A 22901-nucleotide genomic window follows, 5' to 3' on the forward strand; every position below is an offset into this window, starting at 1 on the left:
GATAGTCCCAAAAGCTCCTTTCTGGCTTAAAAACTCTGTGACCTAAGGAGGAATTAGTTTCCATTTAAATTATTTAAAAAAAAAAATTTTTTTTTAGTTGTAGATGAACACAATAACTTTATTTTACTTATTTATTTTTATGTGGTGCTGAGGATCGAATCCAGTGCCTCACGTGTGCGAGGCAAGCGCTCTACCACTGAGCCACAACCTCAACCCTCCATTCAGATTATATAAATTACAAATTGATTGAAAGATTTGTAGCAAGTGACAGAAAACATGTCTATCCCTGAGTCGGGGATGGTGGCAGTTCTAATTCTAGCCCACAGCAGGGGTGGAGGGAAGGAAACAGTTCTCCAGAGAAAGATCTGGACCCAGTATCCACAAGGGGGATGGGCATTAGGGGTGGATATTATGGATCTGGAGAAATCACCAAATCCAGAAAGAAAAAACAAGTATCTGAATTCCTGCCACTGCTCACACACACCCACAAAATTGAAAAGACAAGTGGACAGGTGGGCAAGGAGAAAAAAAAAAAAAATAGAGCTACTTAGTTTCACGCAATGATTCCAGCTTATAAACGGTGGGATGTCGGGAAGGGGGTTAGAATATCATCCATGCAGCTAGGAACAGAGATGGGAACGGAAGCTGCCTACAATGGCTTCCTCGGCCAACCTTAGACCCCAGGATCACAGGAGCGGTGGGTGAGTCCTCCACAGAGAGAGCTCAGGCCCCCACCTGGGAGCTGGCGGAGCTGGCGGGCCCTCCAAGGATCCTACACTCCCCAACAGGTGATCAGCTTCAGCTCCAAGTGCCCTGAGGTTCTGCGGGAAAGTTGGTGTGGTTCTCAGATCCCACGTGGGACTGAGGAGACCCTGCCCAGGCCCTGGGGCACAGCCTCGCCCGCCGGAGCCCTGGAGTTCTGAGGAGCCATTCTTGCTCCCTTTTAACAGCAGGCTCCAAAGCACCACCAAGAACAGGCCTAGACCCAGCTGCCCTGCTCAGGGATGCCACCAAGCAGCCAGAGGTCTCCAGGCTGCCCACTCACCTCCTAGGCCTGTCAGCCATGGACCAGACTCAGGAGGTAACTGGAGGTCAAGTTCAGGGTCTGAGCCTTGCCACGGAATTCCCCATGGTGCCTTCTAAAGAATTACAAAATCTGCACCAAGCAGACGCCAGTTACCATTCAAATCAGTCTATTCATTCTGTCATTTTTAAAGCTTTGCCACTAGCAAGACCAGAGCGAGTACTTTTTTTTTGTTGTTTTAACTGAGGATTGAACTCACGAGCGCTCCACCACTGAGCTGCATCCCCAGCCCTTCGTATTATTTCTTTTGAGACCGGGTCTGGCTAAGTTTCCCAGGCTGACCTCAAACTTGAGACCCTCCTTCAGCCTATCAAATTGCTGGGATTACAGGTGGGCACCACCACACCTGGCTACACAACAAATATTTTTGAAGTGCCAACTGCCAACCCAGGCGTCCTGAAGTTGGTCAAACGTGAGAGCTGGCTCCCCTCTGCCTGGCACTCAGGGCAGGAGCAGCTTCTCCACCTACTCCATGCTGTCAGCTTCCATGTCAGCAGGTTCCGGGCCAGAAGGTGGGAACATTCGAGAGGAAAAAACATGTCCATTCAGAACATTCACAGACTTTTTCCTCGCCTTTGTTCCCTAAACAATATAATGACGACTTACATAGCACTTAACACAGTATTTGCTGGAACTCATCGCCCCCCATATCAAGAGAGGACTGTATTTCCTAAGTCCCCAGGAACTGGAAACTCAAGGGTCTTCTCCCTCCACACCTCTGGCCCAGTGTCCTGAATTTTGGGATGTCGCCACCATGGCTATGTCAGGGCACTGGACTGTAAAACTTCCCCACATGAGGTTCCAGGCAGCCTCAGACAAGGCCGTCACCCCACCTCTGTGACCTTTGGAAAGGGACTGCTTACAGCACAGGCGACCCGCCCAACCTACTCTACAGAGGTTTCAGCCACAAAGGTGTCACCTTGCTTTGTTTAAACCCTCTGGCATGATGCCCAACGCATTATACACGGAATGACAGTGACCCCGAGAACACCCTAGTCCATCCCCAGGAAGCACTTGGTGTTTTTCTAGTAGCGAGCTGGTCACATCCATCTGTCACTACTTCCTCCCCTGGCCCCTGTGACAGTCCATAGACTCCCGCAGTTGAGGAAACACTCTGTGGTCACAAAGGGAACTGGTCATCAGAGTGGTGGAGCCTGTGACCATGGTGTCACTATCCCCATGACCCATCTGGTCCCAGCCCCCTGGCCTTGTCCTAGGCTCTCCGCGGTGGCGTAATCTCCAAACCACGAAATGCCCTGCCCAATCTCTGCATCTTCCTCATGGAAGCAGAAAGAGCTGGTCTTACAGAAGATGGAAAAAACCAACCTATGAGGCAAGGAGCGGGGCGGCCTGCCCTCAATAACAGGAAGGTGAGTAAGTGCTGGGCTAGAGCTAAATCCAAGATAAACCTAGCCTCGCTTCTCGGTCGTCAGCCTGGTGCTTTGCTGGGTTCTGAGGAAGGGACAGGAAAGGTACCACCAAGATGCACGAGTAGGAGCTGCCCTTCCAGCAGGGGAGGGGAGCATGACAGGTCGCCGCAGTACCGCAGGGCAGTGGAGACGTGTCCAGAACCCTGGAAGCCACAGAGAACAGACATGCTCAGCTCTGCAGGGAGCCGGGGATACCTCACAGAGGCTACTTGAGCTGGGTAGATTTTCAGACAAATTGGGGCAGGTAGGCTGGGCAGAGCAGCTGCACCGAACCCCCAGGTGTAAGGGCAACGCTGAGAGGCTGGAGAGAAGGCCTGGGGGTGAATGGCCTGCAAAAGGGACAGGCCTCAGGTCACACAGAGGAGGCACAATCATGTCCCTGTGAATCTTGCAGGATCTTAACTGAGAAGTGAAATGTTTGCCTTTGTGTCTCGCAAGGCAGGAGAGATACAGGTGATGGAGGGGAAGGCTGCAGAGAGAACAGGCAGAAGGTAGCCTGGGATGTGGGCAGCAGCCCCAGGCTGGGGGAGGCCTCTTCCATGCCTATAGCAAGGACTTAAGGGTCCTTATCCTCTCGCAGGACACTCAAGTGTCCCCTCTGTGGGCCATTAAGTCCCCATCTGCTAACCCAGCCAAACATGCTGGTTTGCCTGGACTGCACCACCTTCGCTGGTGGGAGGAGAGTCACGCCCACGCCAGCTGCCGCATTCTGCTGACTTCCCACTTGGTCGCACCAGGCTGCCAACCTCTAGATTCCTATTGAGCTTCTGTGTCTTCTCCTCGCCTCTCCTCCCTACAGCCCGCTGCAAGGGAGTCCAGGATTCCCCACGCCCAGACTGAGCACGAAGACCTCCCTCAACTTCTCCATCTTCACCAGCCTTCGAAGCACTGGGCTTCCACAGACTCCCTGGGGCGTAGGCGAAGGAGTGCAGGCTGAGGCAGCCAGAGTTCCTGTTCCCACAGGGAATGCTCCCAGGCCTGGCTGCAGACACCCTGCCAAGGCTTGCAAATCACATTTCTCTTTTAGCTCCCTCCAAGGCACCCCACTTCTCCCAATCTGGCCAAAGGAGCAGAGACTGGGTGATGTTGGCATGCCCTGAGGCTGGGTACCAGCAGATGGCATGGGATATGCAGTGTGGCAAAGGGGGCATCCAAAGGGGAGGTGCTTGAGGAAGCATGGGTGAGGCCTGGCTCCAGATAAATACAGGAACCAAAGCTCAGAGAGGCCAGGTGGCTTCCTCAAAGCTTCTAGGATATGGGCAGACATGCAGGGGACACGGGTCACTGAGAAGGATACAGCACGAGCAAGATCCTCCATGCCCAGGGGTCTGTGGACCACAAGGAGGGACTTTCCACTGGGCAAGATGATTCCAGAGGAGAGTCATCCAGGCTGCAAACTGCTGGAACTGGAAGGGCCCAGACTGTGTTGGGGACAAAGTGTAAAAAAGAGCTCAAAGTCCAGAGAAGCAAACAAACAGTCAGGGCCCAAGCGATACAGCCTCTGGCACAGGTGTGAGCATTGGCTCTCCAGCCAGGCTCTGAGGCTTTCCTCAGGCAGTAAGGCCTGAGCTGCCTTTTAAAAAAGAAAAGAAAAAGAAAAAGAAAAAATGACCCTTTCATTCAGTTGTTCTCTAACATTCCAGGTTGTGGATCCCAACCCTTAACCTGGAAGAGGAGGATTCTGAGTTCCTAGACAGCATCTACATGTCCTCACAAGCACTCAAGAAATAAAGACAAGCTTTCAGAATGAGCTGGTTGTGTCATCCAGAAATGTACCCGAATCTGATTAAGTGGTGTTTTTTCCAATTTCTTGAATTTCCACACTCTAACTTCCGGCAACGCTTGACTGCCTGGGCAATCCCGTGCTTTCACAAAACCAGTTCCTCGTTAAAATATCACTGGACCCATTCTCCAAACCTCACCTAGATTCCCGGCTCTGTCGTTTCTTCCCTTCCTTGTAATCAGCTGGCGGGAACTATTTTGGGCTGTGCTTTTTTGCATCACATTATTCTAGACACACCTCCCGCAACACAGTTAGCATTTCTAATGATCACGCGACATTCCACGCCTGCCCCGTCCTACATTTTCAGCTTGTGTTTCAGCCACTGACTCTACGACCTTGAGCAAGCCTTGCCTTCTTTGAGCCTTACCTCCTTATCTGTAAAAAAAAAACAAAAAACAAAAAACAGTGATTTGGAAGTCCTACAGTCCCTTCCAAACGTCCACCATGGCTTTGCTGTGGAATCCTCAACTGTCCCTGCAGAGGCCCAGTCCCCACAGGGGAAGAGAGAGGAGCAGCACCTGCTGGGAGAGCAAGTGAGGTGGGAAAGCACAGAGGTAGGAAAAATGATGTCCCCTTTTTGCCAAAAGACACCACATGAGGCCTGTCAAGATGACCCAGAGGACCCCTTTGTTCCTCCTCCAGCCTCTCTTTGTCCCTTTATGAAATGGAGGCGCTCCCTCCTCCTCCTTCCAGGCCCTCTGACTTGGCTTCTCTGTGACTAAGCACTTTTGGAGCCCGAGCCCGAGCCCTGGGGATCAGCAGAGTGCTGAGTCACGGTGGGGCAGCAGCCTTCCGCCACCTCACATCACCACCTCACTCCCCCACCCACCCCCACCCACCCCCACTCTGCTCTGGAATGAGCTCGTATCCTCCAGAAACAAGCAGTCTGGCTCGTGTGTGGCCTGCCGTCCCTCCCTCTGCTCCTGGCCCTGGGAGGCAGCTGTCCTGGGAGCCCAGCCAAACTCCCAGCCTCCTCGAAGTCACGAGGAGCCAGGGTGGGAGGAGGATGGGGAGTCAGAAGCTTGGTCAACAAAGGTCCAAAGACCAGGCCACATCTCTGGAAGAAATCTAAAGGCTTGGATATGGCTTGTAGTTCTGACACCCAGGGTTTGTGAAATGCAGGCTGGAGGTCCAAGCAAAAGCGTGGAGATTTCTCCTCCATTCTTCACAGCTGGCCTCGCTCAGTGACCTTCCACAGCACAAGCTGTCCCTGGTTTTGCTGCGGGTTTACCGCAGCCACGTGGGTGTTTAATAAGCATGGAGCCATTACTGATTCATGAACTCCACTTTCTACAGCAGGCTGACTTCCTTCCTGTGGGTCCAACTTTATACTGGCTCTGTCCTCCTGGATGTCCTGAAATTCAGCTCATCCAGTCCAAAATCAAGCTGGCTACCAACAGCCTTCCCCAAACCTACATTGCCCTCTGTGCCATCCAACCATCCAGCTACCCAGGCTAGAAAGTCGTGCCGGGGGCTTTCTGACACACTCCGCACCTCTCAGTCCCCATGTTATTCCATCAGCCACCCTGTCTGTTCTCTCTTCTCATCTCTCTTAAATCTGCTTTCTGTTTCATGGAGATCGAGGGCCATAGTCCCCCAACGGATACCTAGCCCTCTCGCCTGACTGGAATTCATCCTCCATATTCAACCATACATCCATCTGTTCGTGCAACAAATACTGAGTACCAAGAAACGAGACCCCACAAAATGCTGGGAAGACTAGAGATACGGGGACAAAGGCAGAAGCAATACCTGCCTTCCAGGAGCTCACAACCCGCCGTGGTCAGAAAACCACCATACAGCCCTTACGAAAGGGAGTGACAACATGTTTGTGATAGAGCCATGTGCACTGGCAAGTGTCTGAGATCCGGCAGTCAGGGGACTGAGGATCACTCAAGCCCAGGAGTTCAAGATCAACCTGGGCAACAGTGTGAACCTGTCCCAAAACAAAACAATGGGATGTAGCTTAATGGTGGATCGCTTGCCTAGCATGCACGAGGACCTGGGTACGACCCCCAGAACTGAAGGAAAATAAAAGCACATGATATAAAATCATACATATAAATACATATCATGGCTTTCGATCTTGTTTAATTTATCAATAACATCAACACAATTTGTCACTTCTATTTTAATTTTGTTTACATCTTGTTTTCCAGTTTTTCATTTTTAGGTAGTCAAATCTGCCAGGTGTCTTATGGCTTCTGATGGCTTCAAAGGGACAGTCCATATACCAAAACTGTAAAAAGATAATCTTCTATATATTCTTCTCAAAGCTTCATGTTTTTTCCTAAGGATTGGACTTTAAGTTACTCTAGAATGTATTTTTAAATACAGAGTGAATCATTTTCCACATGATTATCAATTCTTTCAACATTATTTGTTGAATCCATTCTTTCTTCCCTAATTTCAAAAGCCCTCAAGTTCCCGTACAAATGTCAGCAGGGCTATTTATTGTTGGTCTAGTCACTTCTTGTGCAAAAAACACATTGATTCCTTTATTGTGATAGATATGTATATTATAATATATGTATACTTTAGCATTATATATAGGTATAGATACATAGATATAAAATCAGGGAAACAAATCCACCCTCACACTCTTTTATTTTTCCCAAGTATTTATCAGTTATTCTACACATTGACTCTTCCAAATGAACTTTAGAATCTTTTTATCATGTTTCTACCACTACCAAAAATACACTGCATTTTATGAAAATTGCATTGAGTTTATAGGCCTATTCTGGGAGAACTGACATCTTTACAATATGGAGGCTGACCATGAAGGAGATGGTGCTTCTTCACTTACACTAGTTGCTTTGTTTTTGTTTTTTCCTAGTCCAGGAGTAAGCACACCATTTTCTTCATACTTCTTAACTTTATCCCTATGTGCTTTGAGCTTCTGTTGCCAATGTAACTGAAGGTTTCTTCTTTCCTTCATCATCTTCTCTTTCATTACATTTTCTCACTGACGGTTATTGTTATAGAATAACCTTTTCATCCCACTACTTTCCAGGCCAAAATACTTTCTTAAGCTACTTTGAACAGGTCATCTATTTCCACACCTTTATAATGTGGCACATAATTTGGCTATTCCCTCTGCTTAGAATTCCCTTCCCCATCTCCCTCTTCCTCTTGGCTTTCCACTAGGAACTTTTCCTTCAAAGCTCAATATCATTTGTAGGGAAGCCTTCCCTGACCTCCTCTCCCAGGTTAAGTAAGGTATCTCTTGACCAGTAGCATCCTCCTGCTGACTTTATTGTAACTCTAGCACTGTTCAATTATTTTTTCTAAAATAACATACTTTGTTTTTGTTTTGAAGATGAATGTGATAAAGACCTGAGAAAGAGGCATCATAATTCTCTCCACAACTTGTCTTAATATTTTAGTAGAGTTGCTCAAAATGCAAATAAGTTTGGAAGTCCAGCTTACAGTTGCACGTTTGTGAATATCCCGGAAAAGGTATTGATGGGTCTCCCACACTTGTGTCAAAAGACCTGACTGGACAAGAGTAGATGTGGAAGGCAGGACTTATCTAGGGGAGATGGCCTTACCCTCAGTTCTGCTATCCACGAATGCACATCCACTTTGCACCTGGGACAAGCCTCATGGTGGCTTGCACCTGTCACCTGCCAGCCAGCCCCATCAGTTTTTCTCCAAGGACAACCCCAAGGGCGACGGGGAAGATAAAAGGCCATTTTGAAAAGGCCTGAGCATCAGCTTCATTTCCAGATCCAAGTCACTTCTCCTTTCTTTATAACCCGGAGATCTATCTTTGAAGCGTCACCAGATTTTCTCAGAAACCCAGGTGGCTCAGCCCCACGACTCCGGGGGGGGACGTCCAGAGGAAGGCGGGCTCTTGGGAAACACGACCCGCCCAGCCTTTGTTTAAACTGCACTCGGAGCCATATTTGCTTTCAGCAAAAGGTGCCATGGTCACTGGGATCAGAAGGGTAGGACAGGCCCGAAACCGTCTGTGGGCCCCCACTTTGCGATTGTGCTCTTTCTCAGACTTTGAGGAGGAGAAAGTGTGCCCTTTCCCATCCCAACATCTGACTCACACCCACCCAGCCCACGTTTCCATCTTCCATTTTCCACTTTGCATTACGAGGTAATTACTTCGGGATATGGTAACTGCTTCCCCTCAGCCAAGATTTTTAACATGCCCTTGGCTGAGAGCCTAGGGTGTTGGCTTAGGACCTGAGAATCACCCTGTTCCCTTGCCTTCTGCCTCCTTGGTTCCAAGTCCCAGGACTCCACGGGAGCCGGGGCCCCAAGGTGGGCTTCCCGTCCCTCCTCCAATCTTCCTTTTAACCCCGCTAAACGGACCCTAAAAGCTCAGAGACGCCTCCCCACAATGCCCCGGCGCCCAGGCACAGCCTCTGCTGCAAGTCCTGCCTGAATGCGCCACGGGGCTCAAGGATGGGGGCGGCCGGCCAGCACCCCAATTCCCCCGCCCCGCCCGCGCGCCCACAGGAAGGGGCGGAGCTCTGCAGGCGGACGGCGCTGATTGGCCAGGGCCGTCCTGACGCCGAGTCCCGCTATAAGAGCCAGGCGGGCGCAGGCTGCGCCAGACGTTCTTCGCCCAGAGTCGCCGCGGTTTCCTGCTTCAACAGCTGCTTGGACGGAAACCCGGCGCTCGACCCCCACCCGGCCGGCCGCTCAGAGCCAGCAAGCCCTTCGCCACCTACTCACAGCGCCCTCGGACCCCGAGGTCTCCGCCGCCGCTCCAGCGCCGCGCAGCCGCCCGCGCCTCCCAGCCGCCCGCCCATGACGACCGCATCCCCTCGCAGGTGCGCCAGAACTAACCACCAGGACTCGGAGGCCGCCATCAACCGCCAGATCAACCTGGAGCTCTACGCCCCTATGTCTACCTGTCCATGGTGAGCGCCTGCGGGCCTGCGGCGGGGGCGCGGGCGGGCAGCGGGGGCGTGGCCCAGCCGCGGGCTTCCCCGCCTCCGTGCGCCCTTCTGGAAAATGGAGGCTGCGCGAGGTCTCCCAGGACTTGGCTGGGCGCAGAAAGGCTGGGCAGGTGGGCCCTTTCCAGCAGCCCCTGGGAGGGGCGCCCTCCTAGACAGGCTCGCCTCTGCAAACACCCTCTCCAAAGAGACTGGCAGCCGGTACCATCGGCCTCGCGGTTAGGAAGTGGGTTTTTGGCGCCTGCTTCCTTTTTCTACCTCCACCTCTGATCACGTGATCCATGGTCCCTCAGTTTGCTTGGGTGTCCAGCTCCCTTCCCACCTGGTTACCCAGTGGCGGGGCCTGCTGGGTAATGGTGTCGAATAGCAGCAGCAGCAGCAGCAGCAGCAACCTTGGGGTTGATACAAAGTAGCTTATCTTGTGGGTTACCCGGCCTCTTTCTGAACAGCGGTCTCCACCTCTCTGTTCTGCTTATCTCGAAGACCCACTTGCGTTGAAGCATTATCGCTAAAAATTCCCTTTCTGCAGCCATGGAAGTGTCATCACCGACCGTGCGCCTGGGATACTTGCCTCGGTTACTTAATTGCTTATCCTTTTTGTGCCAGAGAGTCGTGGAGTTGTGACACATTAATGAACCTGTAGTTTCTGGATAAAGTCCACCAACAGTATTGAGCAAGAAGTTTTCCACCCAGTGGAATCTGTTTGCTCCTTACTTAAGGCTGAGTAGTAGGAGTTAGTGCCTAAAACTGGAAATCAAATTTTTGATTTCTACTTGTAACTAGTTACAAGTATATATGTCCTCACTTGTCATGTGGTGTGGTGCTTTATAGGTCAGCAATCTGTACAGCTGGCAACTGTTTAACGTGGTTAATCAAGGAGAGGGGAAATGGACAGAGTAAATATTCCAGCACCCTTGCTTCAATCATGTTTGGCCCTGGCTTAAGAAATTTCCTCTATACTAATAACAGATCTTTAAGACATTCTGCTGGAGTCAGTTCCTGTGATATTCTAAAGGAACCTTGAAGACAAACTTTAAAGGATCAAGTTTCAGTTTTCTGTTTTAAAATAGAAATTAATGAGTTCAATCCAGGAACACCTCGACCCTTCTAAGGCACTGGCCCCTTCTTGCTGTGCTTTGAGATCAGCAGGCTTGGGTAGCAGCAAGCATTTTTACCTACTGTTTACAACTCCTTGCCTCTGGGAATCCTTAACCTAACATCTTCACGTTGCACTTTCAGTCTTACTACTTTGACCGTGATGATGTGGCTTTGAAGAACTTTGCCAAATACTTCCTTCACCAATCTCATGAGGAGAGGGAACATGCTGAGAAACTGATGAAACTGCAGAACCAACGAGGTGGCCGGATCTTCCTTCAGGATATCAAGGTAACCAAGGGTGTCAGGGGTATCTTATAGACTAGCAGTTGCCCTTAACCTATAAAATGATGACAGACTGAGCTTCTGTTTTTTGTGCCATTTTAGACCTACCATTTAAAGTAGGAACACAGTGGTGGGCAAGAATGTTAAAGCAGAAGCTGTTGTCAGGGCAGACTTAAACATGCCATTTTGCCAAAGTACGATGGTTAGCTGTTAGGAGGCTTGCTAACTTGGGGGATGATTGGTAGAGACTGCAGATGATTGACCTAACCTCCTCTCCTTCAGAAACCAGACCGTGATGACTGGGAGAGTGGGCTCCAATGCAATGGAATGTGCTTTGCACTTGGAAAAAAGTGTGAATCAGTCACTTCTGAACTGCACAAACTGGCTACTGACAAAAAGACCCCCACGTGAGTATTGGAAGCCGGGGTGTAAGTGGAGGGAATCACTGGCCCTTGGGCTGGGAATGCTAACCAAAAACTTCTGATTCTTTTTCTAGTTGTGTGACTTCATTGAGACTCATTACCTGAATGAGCAGGTGAAATCCATCAAAGAATTGGGTGACTATGTAACCAACTTGCGCAAGATGGGAGCCCCAGAGTCGGGCATGGCAGAGTATCTCTTTGAACAAGCACACCCTGGGGACAGTGATAATGACAGCTAAACCTTAGGGCTGACTTCCCATAGCTATGGAAGTGACTTCCTTGGTCACCAAGGCAGTGCATGCATGGTTGGGGTTACCTTCACCTTTTCTATAAATTGTACCAAACATCCACTTACGTTCTTTATTTGTACCATTCCTTCAAATAAAGAAATTTGGTACCCAGCTCTGTGTTGAAATTTGGTACCCAGCTCTGTGGGATGGGCCAGAAATCTGTCTTTGTATTTCTTTTCAGATTCCTAAAGCGTCACAGTTCAATACCAATCCTGCTAAACAAAGACTTAGGAGAATACTTGTATTTATTAGACTCCTTAGGTTAGGAAAGATGCCAGGTATGGGATGTTGAATTCAGCTGGGACTGAGGACTCCTGGTTCTGAGTTACATGTTTCCAGTGGTTCATTCTAGTTTGTACAGGTTTTATGTATAAAAAGACATTTATAGGCTGAAGTAGTTCTGGGCTAGTTCATTTTTTTATCCATTAAGCCAGCCATTTAGTTCTGGCTGTCATGGGAACATACTCCAGGTGGACAACTGTGTGGGCATGACTGGATCAGTGTCCCGTTGATTACAGGCAGGTGAGAGGACCAGGCTGGTGAAGCATTCCCTTGGGATACAGGCTAGGAATGTGTTTCATCCCTATTGAGAATTTGAGAAAGTTGATATGAGTATGGAATGGTACTCTAACTTCAAGACAGTTCTGTAGTTGCAGGGCAAGTGTTGAGACCCATCTATAATAACTTTGTTAAGCCACAGGCGATTTGTGAGGGTTCCTGTCTAGCCCTAGAAGCAAGAAAATTGGGTGTTGTAACCACAAAAGAAACTGAGAATGTAAAAATGGGAAGAAGCCAGACTTCCTCTTCATGTGATTGGGGCTGGAGCAGGATGTTTCCAAGTGGGCAAAAGTATTCAAAAAATCTAGAATAAAGGGAAATATCTTGGGTTTGGGGCAGTTTGGAGCTTCAGGAAGCATGAAATTTGGACTTGTTTTTGTGAGGTTCCCAAAGCAGCGAGGAGATGTGCCTTGGGGACCTTAGATCCTGTCTTCCCCAACACCTCACCATCTGCCAGTTCTGGGGGTAAGGCAGCACCTGCCACCCTTTCTTCCAGTGATTGGGTCCCAACATGAAGGGCCCTGGGCAAGTGATCATTTGCCATCCCTGAACACTGGGCAGTGAGTCAGGTTCTGCCTCGTTTTTATCAGCCACCGCTGCACATCAAACCTAACCTGCCAACCCTCCCTCCCTCCAGCATTCCTCTCTAACTTCATCTTCTTTCTGTGAGTCCCAGAGAAGTCTAGTGACTGAAGCTCTCGGGTGAAGTGAGTGTGAGCCCTGCCCCCCACCCCCGCAACACTCCTGGGCTCCTGTGTATGCTCCCCGCCAGTCAGGGCATAGCTCCCCCATACCCTGGCAGTAATGAATCCATGGGAAACTAGGCTGAGAGCAAGGGAAGCTGGGGTGGGGAAGAGGAGGCACACATGGGGATGTCATGACCCTGGTTTGGGCAAACAGACCTGTTTTCCAAGGCATGATGGGGAGCGGCATGATCTTTGAGTATCGTGTGTGTACTGCTTGGCAAACATTCCAAATGTCCTTTGAGATGACCTTCAGGGTGCTTTGGTATGTCCTGCAGGTTAAACTCAACAGTTTTCCTCCTTGCATGATGGACTTCCGGGTGCTCCCTCAAGGCCCCATCATCTGGGAGTGATTCAAAATGGTTCTTGGCCCCAGAAATCACAGGACTTGGGCTTTGGTCATTTGTGTCAGTACCTGTGAGGCCATGAAGCCCTGAGGGTGCCAACTGTTCTGGAGGGAAGACCATGGGTGTGCGACTGAGGGGTGTCTGTGGGGCACTGTGGTAGCCTGGCCTCTCGTAGAGTGGAGCATCCTTGAAGGCATCCACCACCTTGAGCTTCCAGGCCTTGGGGTCTTCCTGGTCCCCAGGGTTCTGTTTGGCTTTACCAGGTTGACCCTCATAGAGGTAGGGCTTCCTCTTGGACCACAGTAGCTTGGTCTTTGAGTTTGTCCTGGGAGGATGGCGGTCATGGGACTGCAGCCCTAGGAGGTGACCAATGACGCCCTGGTGATTGTCCTCCTCATCCTCCTGATTTGGCTGAAACTCCATCTCTTCTTTCTGCAGACTGGAAAGGACACTGAGGGCTGAGTAGGGAGGACAAAGGACCAAACCCTGACCTTACTTTTCCTTCCCTCCCTCTGTCCCAGCCTTGCGCGAGATGCCACGGCTCTGCCTCTCTCCTGACCTGTCCTGTGCCTCCAGTGAGTCTCTCAAGGCCCAGCTCTTCGGCTCCCTCTTGCCTACTGTTAATATCCAACCCCCCTCGCCTGGCATTTAAGGACTTCCTCCTCACCCCGGCTCCCTCCCATTAAAGCCTCTACTCTACACCATCAGAACTACTGTCCCCCGTATGCGTGCTTCAGATGAAGCCTAGGAGTGACCACAGGCAAGGCCAGGGATATGTGTCCTCAAGTGTGGAACAGCATCCACCATGAGAGAAGACTGGCTTCCTGGCCGCTTCTTGGGGCCCAAGACCTTTGCAACAGAGCTTACCTATGCCAGAGTGGGACTTGCCTTTTCCTACCTCCAAATCCTCCCACGTTCCAAGGCTTAGCCCCAGGCCTGAGATGGGCACTGCCTTCCAGGCAGCCAAGGTGACCTCTGCTCTTATGTTCTATCCTTTTCCAAGGCATCCCAGGGTTTGGGTTGGAGTTTGAGCTCCCTTGCTAACTTGAGTATTCCTTCCTATTTTTCTGTTATCCACCTTCCCCCACCCTGACCTTCAGATGCAGGGATACAGAAAATGTAGGGCTCAAATTCATCCTCCAGAAATGTTCCTGAGTGAAACAAGTCACCGGCCTTCACTTGATTGCTTTTCCAGCCCTTCACACTAGTTATGGACGCCATCCTAATTACAGCCTAGTAGGCTATTTGATTCTTAAAAGAACAATGAGAGAACAGTGCTGGATACTGTGGTCGAGGACCTTGATATGGATCCTGACATGCGCCAAACACACTCCCAAAGCCTCCTCTGTCATCCCAGGGACAGAGGGTTTTCCGGGACAGCCCTCCAACCCACTGCAGCCAGGAGGGATTCAGACCACTCGGGGAAATGGGACTGTGCAGGGGAAGCTTTGGTTACTGGGGGATCCAAGGCTTTTACTCTGTAGGACAGACTCAGAAAATACCTGTGGTGGCCTTGCCTTCTGCCTGGACGTGCTTGCTGCCCCTCCCCTCTCCCAGAGAACCCCACTCTGCTCTCCATCCAAACACCCGAGTTTGCAAGAAGCAAGTTCTAATGTCCCACTGCATCACTGACCACCGCCTGCTCTTAATCCCCCTTCTCTCTGGGCCTCAAATTCCAACTAGAGACGAGGAAGGAGAGTACCTAAGTCCAGAGGTTCCCAAGAGCTCTTCTAGCCGAAGGAGTCCTGTCACAGCTCAGCTGAGAGTTAAGCACAGGGTGGAACCTGACAACTGGCTTAGACGTGCCCTTTGCTAGCTACGTGATGGTGGACTGGGCAACCTATAGCCCCTCTGAACTTCTGTACTTAATTGTCTGGAAACTAACAAAGCAGGGTTATTGGCAAGGAAAAAAAAAAAAAAAAAAGTTAAGATGTGTGCAGAATCCTGCACCCGAGATGTTTCCCACCCAGTTCCCTGGCACTGCCCACCTGATGTTGAACGTGGAGCCCCAGAAGGAAGGTCGACGGAACTGGGAAGCAGCCGCTGTGTAGGGAGGGTGAGGTTCCATCTCATTCCAGTACATGTCCCGCTCCAGGGGGGGTAGATCTTGGTGCATCTCATCCACAGACAGCAGGGAAACCTGGTCACCAGGAACAGAGGAGGAAACCCAACAGAAAGGTCAACTTGCCGGGTGACTTGGCGAAGTCACTTCCCTCTCTGTGGACCTCAGTTTCCCTGCCTGCGAATGGAGAGGTTGATGCCTGTCCAAAGTTGAGGTGAGACTGGTAAGTGAATGGTCGGCAGCAAAGTGGGGTGTGGCAGGGGAGGAGGATTCCCTGTGACACTTCCCTGCAGAACCTCAGGGTCCCCCTCCTTGGGTCCACGATATGGCTCCCTTCATACCTGCAAGTGCCTGTCGATGATCCAGTTGGTCTCAAAATCGTCGTCATCCTCTCCAAAAGGGTTGATAAGCTGTTCTGCCACCTTGGGGAAGGGTGGGACTCTGGGAGCCTTCAGGTAGAGCTCCTTGAAGCTCTTGCTTCCCTCCCTCAAGCCTTGGATCCTGCCATTTCCACACCCTCATGACACCCTTCCTGCCTGACAACTGTCTGCAGTTGCCACAGCATAAGGCACTAGCCCCCCACAGATGGGGCCACCCACACATATGGCCCTGCTCTCTGGACCCTGAACCTCTCTGATTCTCCTGAGCTAGCTCCTCCCTGAAGACCACAGCTATGTCACTAAATGTGTCACTCAACTGAGTCACCACCTCTGTCTCATCCCCCATATCTTACCTGGAGTTGCAGAATTTCACTTATTCATTCATTCACTCATTCATATCTTCAAACATTCACTTACTCATTATTTGTTAATGGAACTGAGATACATGCTGAGGCTGTGTTGAATTAAAGAGTGGTCTAGGCGGCCAGTTTCCTGGATGCTAACCCCTAAAATACCCTGACAAGTCCCCCAGAGAGGTGATGAGCAGCCTTAGGATCCAGGGGACATCTTGCAAGCCACTGGGGCACCTTGGGCAATTTCAAGCATGAAAGTGGTGTGATCTGGTTGGATCTTTAGAAACCAAAGATAACTGGGGAAAGATACAGGGGAAATAGGCATGTGTGTGTGTGTGTGTGTGTGTGTGTGTGTGTATCTCAGAGAGAGAGAGAGAGAGAGAGAGAGATGAGGACAAGAGAGGGAGAGAGACCCCTGCCACCATTACCAAAAACAAATACATAAAAGAAGAAAGGAGAGGAGGGAGAGTAGGAAGCAGAGAGAATGAAAGACCAAGAGACAGACAGCACTTATTCTAACAGGGGTCCTGGGGTGGTAAGGAGAGGAGGGATTAAGGTGCCTTCTAGAGCACAGGGGCGTGGTCAACCTCATGGCTTCTGTTGTAGTAAGCAGTGGGGGCAAATTGGAGATCGGAGCCAAATCAGTGGGGACAGTGAGAAGTTGCTGGGCCAACAGGGCCCGCCACTGCCACCTTATTCCATGAATTCCTCCCGTTCTGGACGGACATGGAAGAACACTCTTGAGGGGCTCCAAATGGTTAGACTGACGGAACTTTCCTTGTGTCTCTCTTGCCCATATAAATGCTTGGCCTTGGGAAAAGCCCTGGAAGCAGGCACAGACCTCGAGCAAGTACTACTGCGGTCTGGGTCCCAGCTTTCTCCTGTGTAAGAACACGAGTGTGGCCGGGCCCGGAGCCCTACCCTCATTTCCTGGCTCTCCACCTCGTCCCAGGCAGCTGCTGGCCATGACCCCTCTGGCCACATCCCCAGCCCGGTGAGTCCTGGACTGGCTCACCTTCAGCCAACCCATGTAGAAGAAGAACTGCAAGAACGTGAAGACGGGCACTACAAGGTCCATCTCATGGCCTGGGTAGGCCTTGGCTGGGTCCAGAAACTGCCGGCCAACCAGGCAAGCCAGGAAGAAGCTGTACACTGCCACGGTCACCACCTGGGAGGAAGGAATGGGGGAGGTGGCACTAGGACTAGCAGGAACCCCAGGGTCAGGAAGCTCCCAAGACTAGGAGTCTAGGACCTTGCTCTGACTTTCGCACTAGTACAACTGGGTCTCTGCTTTCTGCTCTCTAACAGGTGTGATCACACTGCCTCTGCTGGGCTGCACCAGGCAAGAGCCTGGGGGCTTTGAACGTGGCACTAGACAGAACTTTCAAAGTGCAGACTCAACTCCTGGGGTGACCCTTTTGCTCAGCCTCTAGGTCAGTCTGCTTCCTAGGTCCTCCTGGCCTTCATTTGCCAAAGGGTAGCCTCGCCCATCCAGGGCTCACCTGTGTGTACACCAGCGGGATACTGATCCAGTCATAGCCATACAGCTGTCCACACTGAGTACGCAAGGTGCTCATCTCCTGGGGAACACGAGGAAAGGAGGGGGTTCTGACTATGGCTGCTTCCCCAGGTTCATCCCCACCTTCCCCAGATACCAGGGGCTGGTTTCTTGATCCAGCCCCACCTTGTGGTCATGGGCAGTTTACAAAACGTCTCTGTGCTCAGTCTCCTCATCTAGCAAAAAGGAATCAGGACCTCACAGGCTCACTTAGAGAGGGAATTGAAGGGATCTTGGGAGAGGGTCCCCCGGGGGCTGTAGAAACCTGTTGGAAAAGATCCTCCACCCCAACACAGGTTCTGGGAAGAACCGCCAGGGTCCCAGCCTTCCATTTGTAGGAAACCTTGTTCGAACTGGGCCACAACCCTCCCCACTGTGTACCAGCACCACCCGTGTAGTGGGCTCACATTCAGCAGGCTCTGAAGCAGGACAGGGTCCCGGATGCGACCTGTAATCCAGGCCTTTGTGGACAGGTTGGCAAACCACACCCAGGGCACCCAGAACATATTGTGTGGTAAGCTCAATTTTTCAAACTGCTTGTATTCCGCCCGGGTCATAAAACCTGCAGAGTAGAGAGAAGAAGGCAGCAGGTGGGAGAGCCTGCAGCAGAGGTGGCCAGCACCAGGTGGCCAGGCCAAGCTTTGCTGAGCCCTTAGGCACCTTAGGCTGAGTTCCTTTGCTATTGTCTTGCTTTCAACAAAAAATTACTGGATGCCTACTATGTGCAGTTAGGGACTGAGCATGTGGAAGAAGTACGTGTTATTCATCAGAGACAGGTCAGGTATGGGCAAGGGGGAGGCCTGAGACGGATGTCGCACACCCCCGGACAGGAAACTGGAGATCAGGACCAGACGGGCAGAGGGAGGTTAAGACCTTAGTACCTCATCGGTTCCCGAGTCCCCAGCCCTTCCCTTAGCCTCAAGGATCTTTGGCCCTACCTCAAACCCCTGTCACCCGAGGGTATGTTCTGGCCTCATCCCACCTTCAAGCACCTGACCTGTCCAATTCTGTCCCCAGGTCTCCCCCGACCCGATGCTCAAGTTCAGGGGATTCTGGTTCCACCCATCTTCGCTCCTGCCACTCCCGGTCTGGCTCCGCCCACCTGCTTGCACCAAGTGTTGCAAAGTGGGAAAGCGCTTGTAGACCGCGGTGCTGATGCTGCGCAGCATGAGCACGTGGCCCAGGTTGACGTAGCGGATGAGCGTGCGCCTCAGCAGCCGGCCGTGCTCGTCTTTGCCCTCGACGAAGCCTGACACCTGGCTCATGATGCGGTCGGGCCACGGCAGGTTCTCGTACTGGTTCCACCAGCGGGTCACGACCAGCGTCACGTAGAAACCTGGGCAGGAGGGGCGAGGGGCGAGGGGCGAGCGGCCGGGCTGTGGCCAGAGGCCAGCGCCGGGTGATGCCTCGGCTTCTCCATCTTTCTAATGCGAGCGGGCCCGGCCCCGGCGCTCCTGGGAGGCTCTCGGGAAGGGAAGGCAGTGGGAGCCTCGCACGGAGGCGCGAGAGCCTCCAGGGTGATCTGCCCGGATCCCTGCCATCGGCCGCAGCCCGCTCCCTCCCGCTCCCCTCCTGCGCAGAGGCTCCCGCGCCTCCCCCGGAAAACCGAGTCTGGAGTGGCAGCAGCAGGAAGACCTCCCCCACGTCTAACTTTAGTCTCCCTAGTGCAGTCTGCACGTGTCCCTGGACTGCACAGAGCCACCCCTGCCACTGGCCTGCCTCTCACTCGCAGCTCCTCTTGGTCTGCCCTGGGTCTGTCGCGCGCCTGGGGCGGCCACGGGACCCCGCGCAGCCGGAAGGGGGCGCTCACCCAGCACGAAGGAAATGGGGATGAGCTGGATGTAGCTGTCGCAGTACAATGCCAGCTTCTCAAACAGCAGTTGCTGTTCCTCGGAGAGGGCCAGCCTGGGGGGCACGGAGATGTGGACGCCGTGAGGAGGAGGCTGAGGCTGGCCCCAGGTCCAGCCCGGGCCAGGGTCCACCTCCGGCCTGAGCCAGGACAAACCCGGCTAGGCTAGAGGAGGTCTCACACTAACCCCTGGCTGAGAGAAAGGAAGGAAGGACTTGCTGTAGGTCAGTTTTAGGCATCACTGACCCTTGTAAAGGAACCCAGGGACAGTTATTGAAAAGCAAGTTGAAACAGAGTGTTTGGTCTTTTTTAAAAGTATGGTGGGCTGCGTGTGGTGGCACATGGGTGTAATCTCAGCAACTCTGGAGGCTGAAGCAGGAGGGTCTCAAGTTCAAGGCCAGCCTAAGCGACTTAGAGAGGCCCTAAGCAACTTCTCAAGACCCTGTCTAAAAATAAAAAATAAACATGGCTGCGGATGTAGCCCAGTGGTAAAGCACCCCTGGGTTCAATCCCCAGTACGAATAAAAAATAAATAAATAAATACCAAGCTTTGTTATGAGTATACACTTAAGAAATTTAGGGGCCTATTATATATAAAGCCCTGAGTTCCACCCCTAATACCATAATAAGAAGTACTTTTAGTAGTTGATATTTTTCAATCCATTGTAGTCATTAAGGATTTTCAACTAAAAGTGCTATCGTATATTCTGCAAAGGTCTCTGTCCTACATTTTATTGTTTAAACATTTTAATTGCAATATGCTTATATGTTTGTATACGTGAACTGTGTATGTATATGTATGCACATGTGGGTGTGGGTGTGGCTTTGTGTTCAATGTTCAGTGTAGGCCTGAGAGCCTGTGCAGACTCAGTAAGACAGGCCAACAGAGTGGGACTAAGACCTGAGTTCCAGGGCCTTCCTGCGATTGGAGCAAAGTGTCTGAGATGCTCCAGTCCTGGGTTGAACTGAGCTGTCCTCAGTTTGATTGTGTGAGTGTGTGTGTGGTATTGGGAATTGAACCCAGGGCATCACGAACGCTCGGCAAGCCCTCTACCACTGACCTGCACCCTCGCCCTCAATCTGATTTCTTTTCTCTCCCCAGTCCCCAGCTGCGGCCTCCAGGTCCTGGCCCTGACCCCAGTTCACATTCATAGTTGACTGGCACACTGATCCCCTAGTGCACTGGGAGGCCCCGAGGAGTTCCAAACCCATCTCCGCCCTCCCAGGCCCTTGCCCTGGCCCCAGCCCTGCCACTGTACCTATACACGAAGCGGATGGTGTAGTAGCAGAACAGGAAAATGAAGAACTCGCTGTAGAGCAGCTTGTAGATGCTGCCACGCCAGCACAGCAGGAGGCGGGAGAAGGAGCCTAAGCGGGCGTTGGCCACTTGGCTGGAGTAGGTGATGGTCATGGCCAGGCACTGGGCTGCAGCAGGGGGGCTTGGGTCCTGGTGGGCAGGCAGAGAGGGACACAGATGGGATGGGCCGGGAGGATCAGAGGCCTTAGTTCTGGACTGGGACTCACGTGTGACCTTAGCGAGGACACTTTCCTGCTGGGGACCTCAGCTCTCTCACCTGGACACTGGGAGCAGGGGAGGCAGGATAATCTGCAAGGCCCTCCCAGATCTGACTGCCTGTGGGAGGTGGGAAGCCAAGAAAGTGAGCCCAGAGGCTGCCCCCAACCTTGGCAGGGAAGACACGGCAGGTCTGTGTATTGAGGGCATGTGCCCTACTTCTGCACTGTGACAAAGACATAACAGCAGCGTCCACACTAGGTTGGGTCCTCTGAGCCAGGCAGTGTTCTGAGCTCCTCTTGTTCCTCAAGCTCCCTCAACTACTGTGGAATGAGAAGTAAGAAAGGGACCCAGGAAGCCCAGTTCACTGCAGGTGACCCATTCCCAGAACAGAGCCTAATTGGCAGGGATGTTCCAATAATGTTTACTGAGTGCTGGCCCCAGGGCCTTTCCACCTGCTGATCCAGTTGCTTGGGGGGATGCTCTTCCTGAGGTAATTGCATGACTCATTCCCACTTCACCACATCTCAGCAAGGATGTCCCCAATGGTCCGCCTACTAGAAATAGTGTCTCATTGCCACCAGTAGTGTGTTCCCAGCTTGTTTGACTTTTCCAGCTAGCATTTATCCCTACTCGAGCATGAATTATACAAGAAACCTGCTGCTTGCTGCCTCTTTCCTCCTCCAAATGGAAGTTCCTGTTGTGTTCTCATAGCAGGTGCTCAATAAAAAATTATTGAAGCAGCGATTGACTCTCCATCCTCCCCCACTTGTTCTGATGCATCCACAAACTGTGTCTCTGTGCCTGGTGCACAGCAAACTCACTCCCACCTCAGGGTCTTTGCACAGAAGTGCAGGAGTTCACATACCTGCACCTGTACTCTGTATACATCACACACATACTCGAGGACAATCATCCACCCCTGTGGGCCCTCAAAGTCCCAGCCCTGTCCACATGGGGCACCCCCTACTCACAGGCGGGGCTCCAGTCTGGTCGAACGATCCCTTGAAAGTTCTGGTCACTGGACTGGTGGGACTGTCCGAGACCCTATAGCCTGTGCCCCGGGCCACACTTGGAGGCTGGTACTGCCCACGTACATGTGTGCTGAGCAGATCACTTGACTCCTTAAGCCAAGGCCTCCACAAAGGAGCCCTTGTCTTGGTCCCGCCCTATAATCTGCTCAGAAGCAGCCGCCCACTCTGCCTGGCCAGGTACCCTCTAATTCCTTCCTGCGGGGTCGAGCTAAGAGCAGGAATCTGGAGCACCGTGGCCCTAAAATCCAGAGGTCGAGGGATCTGCTCCACTAGCATCCGACCCCTGAGGTCTTGCAGGGAAACTGGGGACAGGGCTGAGCCTCATCTTTCCTTTCCAGGAGCTACCCAGGGAGGAAGGCTCTGTCCAGGCCCCAGGGAGCTGCGGAAAGAACACCGGGCTACAGTAAGAAGTCCTGGCTTCTAGCCCCGAGTCTGCCGTGACCTTCGTGGTGACCCTGGATAGGACTCTGCTCCTCTTTCGCTTCAGCGTCCCTGTCTGAAAAGGGTGGTGTTGCCCTGGAATTTCATCACCTCCGTAAGAGTGACAGAATTCTGCATGTACTGGTGAGGAGTTCTGATTGGCTGCTGGTGACGTCATAGGTTGTGATTGGTTGGCAGGACCTGTTTGTAGGTGCTTCACAGCTAGGGAAGGAGAAGGAGCTGGGCTGGGCTGGGAGCCCAGGCGTGGACACCAGGTCTGCGGGGAGTTGACAAAGCCATCCTGGCCTTTATGCCGCTGGCTTCTAGCCAGCCTGGGCAAAATGGGAGAGTGTGCCCAGATCCCCAGAGGCTGCTGGTTAGAATCTCAGCAGCTGATCTCACATATTTTAATACATCAATCCCTTCCTACGCCCTTTTGAGCCTCTAGGCATGATGGGTATCTACTAATCTACTCAGATTATATTGCTAAATGAGAAGAGCAGAATTCCAAGCAGCAGTGACTCTTGGTCTTCAGTGGTGGCAAGAACTGCCCAGTGTTTACTAAACGTGCAGGAGATCTCAGGATCTTTCTCCAGAGTCTCTGTGCCCTTGGAAATGTTGCATTTTTATCAGGTACTGAGGGGATTATGATGTGAGTGGTATTGGGACCACACTTCCAGAAGCCCCAATTACAACAGTGACCTTGAGTCTTAAAATAAATCCACTCTCTCTCCCTTCCTCCCCTCCTCCCTCCCTGTCCACCTCTTGGACTTCAC

The 22901-nt window shown here is 51.9% G+C and overlaps 2 protein-coding genes across 3 annotated transcripts; one reads left to right on the top strand and one right to left on the bottom strand.

Moving 5' to 3' along the window:
* Positions 1-6287: 6287 nt before the first annotated feature.
* On the top strand, positions 6288-11366 carry FTH1 (ferritin heavy chain 1; the record flags this gene model as incomplete). The annotated part of the gene is given in 11 exon segments (XM_079103441.1): positions 6288-6303; positions 8846-9102; positions 9104-9158; positions 9161-9180; positions 10456-10602; positions 10879-10914; positions 10916-10961; positions 10964-10990; positions 10993-11003; positions 11093-11221; positions 11223-11366. Coding segments are annotated over 11 exon segments (786 nt in total). The 3' UTR covers positions 11265-11366.
* A 128-nt stretch (positions 11367-11494) lies between these two features.
* Positions 11495-22187, bottom strand: BEST1 (bestrophin 1). Of its 2 annotated transcripts, XM_079105674.1 has the most exons (11): positions 21646-22187; positions 20418-20605; positions 19120-19214; positions 18412-18645; positions 17717-17871; positions 17254-17331; positions 16767-16919; positions 15360-15440; positions 14945-15096; positions 12769-13395; positions 11495-11891 (listed from the first exon to the last, which is right to left on the bottom strand). In XM_079105674.1, the coding sequence occupies exons 2-11, from the start codon at positions 20567-20569 to the stop codon at positions 11873-11875; spliced, it is 1746 nt and encodes a 581-aa protein (XP_078961800.1). In that variant the 5' UTR covers positions 20570-20605; positions 21646-22187; the 3' UTR covers positions 11495-11872. The 2 variants fall into 2 exon arrangements, with proteins under 2 accessions (XP_078961800.1, XP_078961799.1); XM_079105673.1 differs by lacking the exon at positions 11495-11891 and having other exon boundaries at positions 12563-13395.
* Between the last annotated feature and the right edge of the window lie 714 nt (positions 22188-22901).

This window comes from Sciurus vulgaris (genome assembly GCF_902686455.1).
Source record: "Sciurus vulgaris genome assembly, chromosome: 11".
Lineage (NCBI taxonomy): Eukaryota > Metazoa > Chordata > Mammalia > Rodentia > Sciuridae > Sciurus > Sciurus vulgaris.